This window comes from Fukomys damarensis, unplaced genomic scaffold, assembly GCF_012274545.1.
Source record: "Fukomys damarensis isolate Sample0158 unplaced genomic scaffold, DMR_v1.0_HiC HiC_scaffold_8, whole genome shotgun sequence".
In the NCBI taxonomy this organism is placed as follows: Eukaryota; Metazoa; Chordata; class Mammalia; order Rodentia; family Bathyergidae; genus Fukomys; species Fukomys damarensis.
Genome location: NW_022900920.1, coordinates 1,927,281 through 1,928,645, shown reverse-complemented (window position 1 = coordinate 1,928,645; position 1,365 = coordinate 1,927,281). Strand labels below are relative to the sequence as shown.

Here is a 1,365-nt window from a genome sequence, read left to right as displayed (position 1 = left end):
AGTTATACTCATGAAGAAGTATGATCATTATATCATCATCATCACTATTTTGTGGTATGTAGTTGATATGAATATATGGAAACAGTAGCCCAAGAGCCTAATATAACAGAATCAAGGTTATCACTTCTCAGTCTTTTGGCTAAGAACAAGTGTATAACATAATCAAGGCAATATCCTGAACCCAGAGTCTAGCTCCCACTGTAAATGCTTGTGCCCAGGAGCATGGATAGGGGTGAGGCTGCTTAATGGCACAGGATGTGCTCAGGTCATGTGGAGGTCTTTATTCAGGATACATGGGAAAGGGTAGAGGTAAAACCACTATCAAAGACTTACATCATCTCCATAACTATCCCTGTCCCTTCTTTGGGGGGCTCCTCTAGTTCTCACTAAATCTGTCATAGCATCATCAGGGACTCATAGACCATGGACAACAATAGTGAAGACCCCAAATCACACCGCATGAGTTTTCAACTGCATTGGGCCCAGGACTCTCCACAGTTACTTGTTAAGATATCCTGTCCCACCCTACAACCACCCTGAATCTGAGACGCTAGAATTTCAGGAACTCCTCAATTTTAACAAATCCCACAAACTAGAGGGTTCACAAACTTCATGTATTCCACAGTTTTGGAAAAGATGGTCACATTTGTGTTTGCATGGGAAAGATGACCTCAGTCATGCTTGTCAGTTAATATAGAGCTTGCAAACAAAAACAAAATTTAGGTATTTGACCTTGGGCAGATTACTTGAACTCCTTGAATCATTTTCTTCATTAGCAAAAAGATCAAAGACTTGTTGTGAAGGTCAATCAAGACCAAATCTTATAGGGCCAGGGATTCAGATCAGTGGTTCCAGCACCTACCTCGTGAGCACAAGGACCCGAGTTCGATCCCCAGTACCAAAAAAAAAAAAAAAAAAAAAAAAAAAACAAACATTTAAAAAAAAAAAAAGAGTGACAGGGCACTATGTCCATGACATGTCTTTAAGACAGGGGAAGGGGTTGTCTAGCAGTGACTAAAAAGGTGGTACTTTTCTTTGTCCTTACCCTCTTTTCTGCAGATGGAGGAAATCTCTTCACATCCTCTGTCTGGCCTGCAGCTCCACAGACCATACTCACACCTACAGGTAGGACTCCTCCCCCTAGTCCTCATTTCCTGGGAAAGTCCATCTTCCTTTCCATGGACAATCCTGTTGCCCACCATCCTACGCCCCACATAGATGTCTTTTCCCAATAAGGCAAAACACTCCCAGAGTCACAGTCTAAGGGAAGTGTCCTGAATATCTGAGAAAATCTGCTTCTTGGTTCTGTCCACTAATCTACTCCTGTGAATGCCTTTGAAGAGTAAGAAGAAAGCAGACTTTTTG

The 1,365-nt window shown here is 42.0% G+C and overlaps 1 protein-coding gene across 1 annotated transcript in view; it reads left to right on the top strand.

Moving 5' to 3' along the window:
- The window catches only part of LOC104859205 (deleted in malignant brain tumors 1 protein), a 113,523-nt gene that overhangs the window by 87,160 nt on the left and 24,998 nt on the right, over positions 1-1,365 (top strand). Inside the window, exon 23 of the mRNA XM_033761228.1 lies at positions 1,060-1,125. Within this exon, the coding sequence (XP_033617119.1) occupies positions 1,060-1,125 (66 nt within the window). The remainder of the gene's footprint in view (positions 1-1,059; positions 1,126-1,365) is intronic.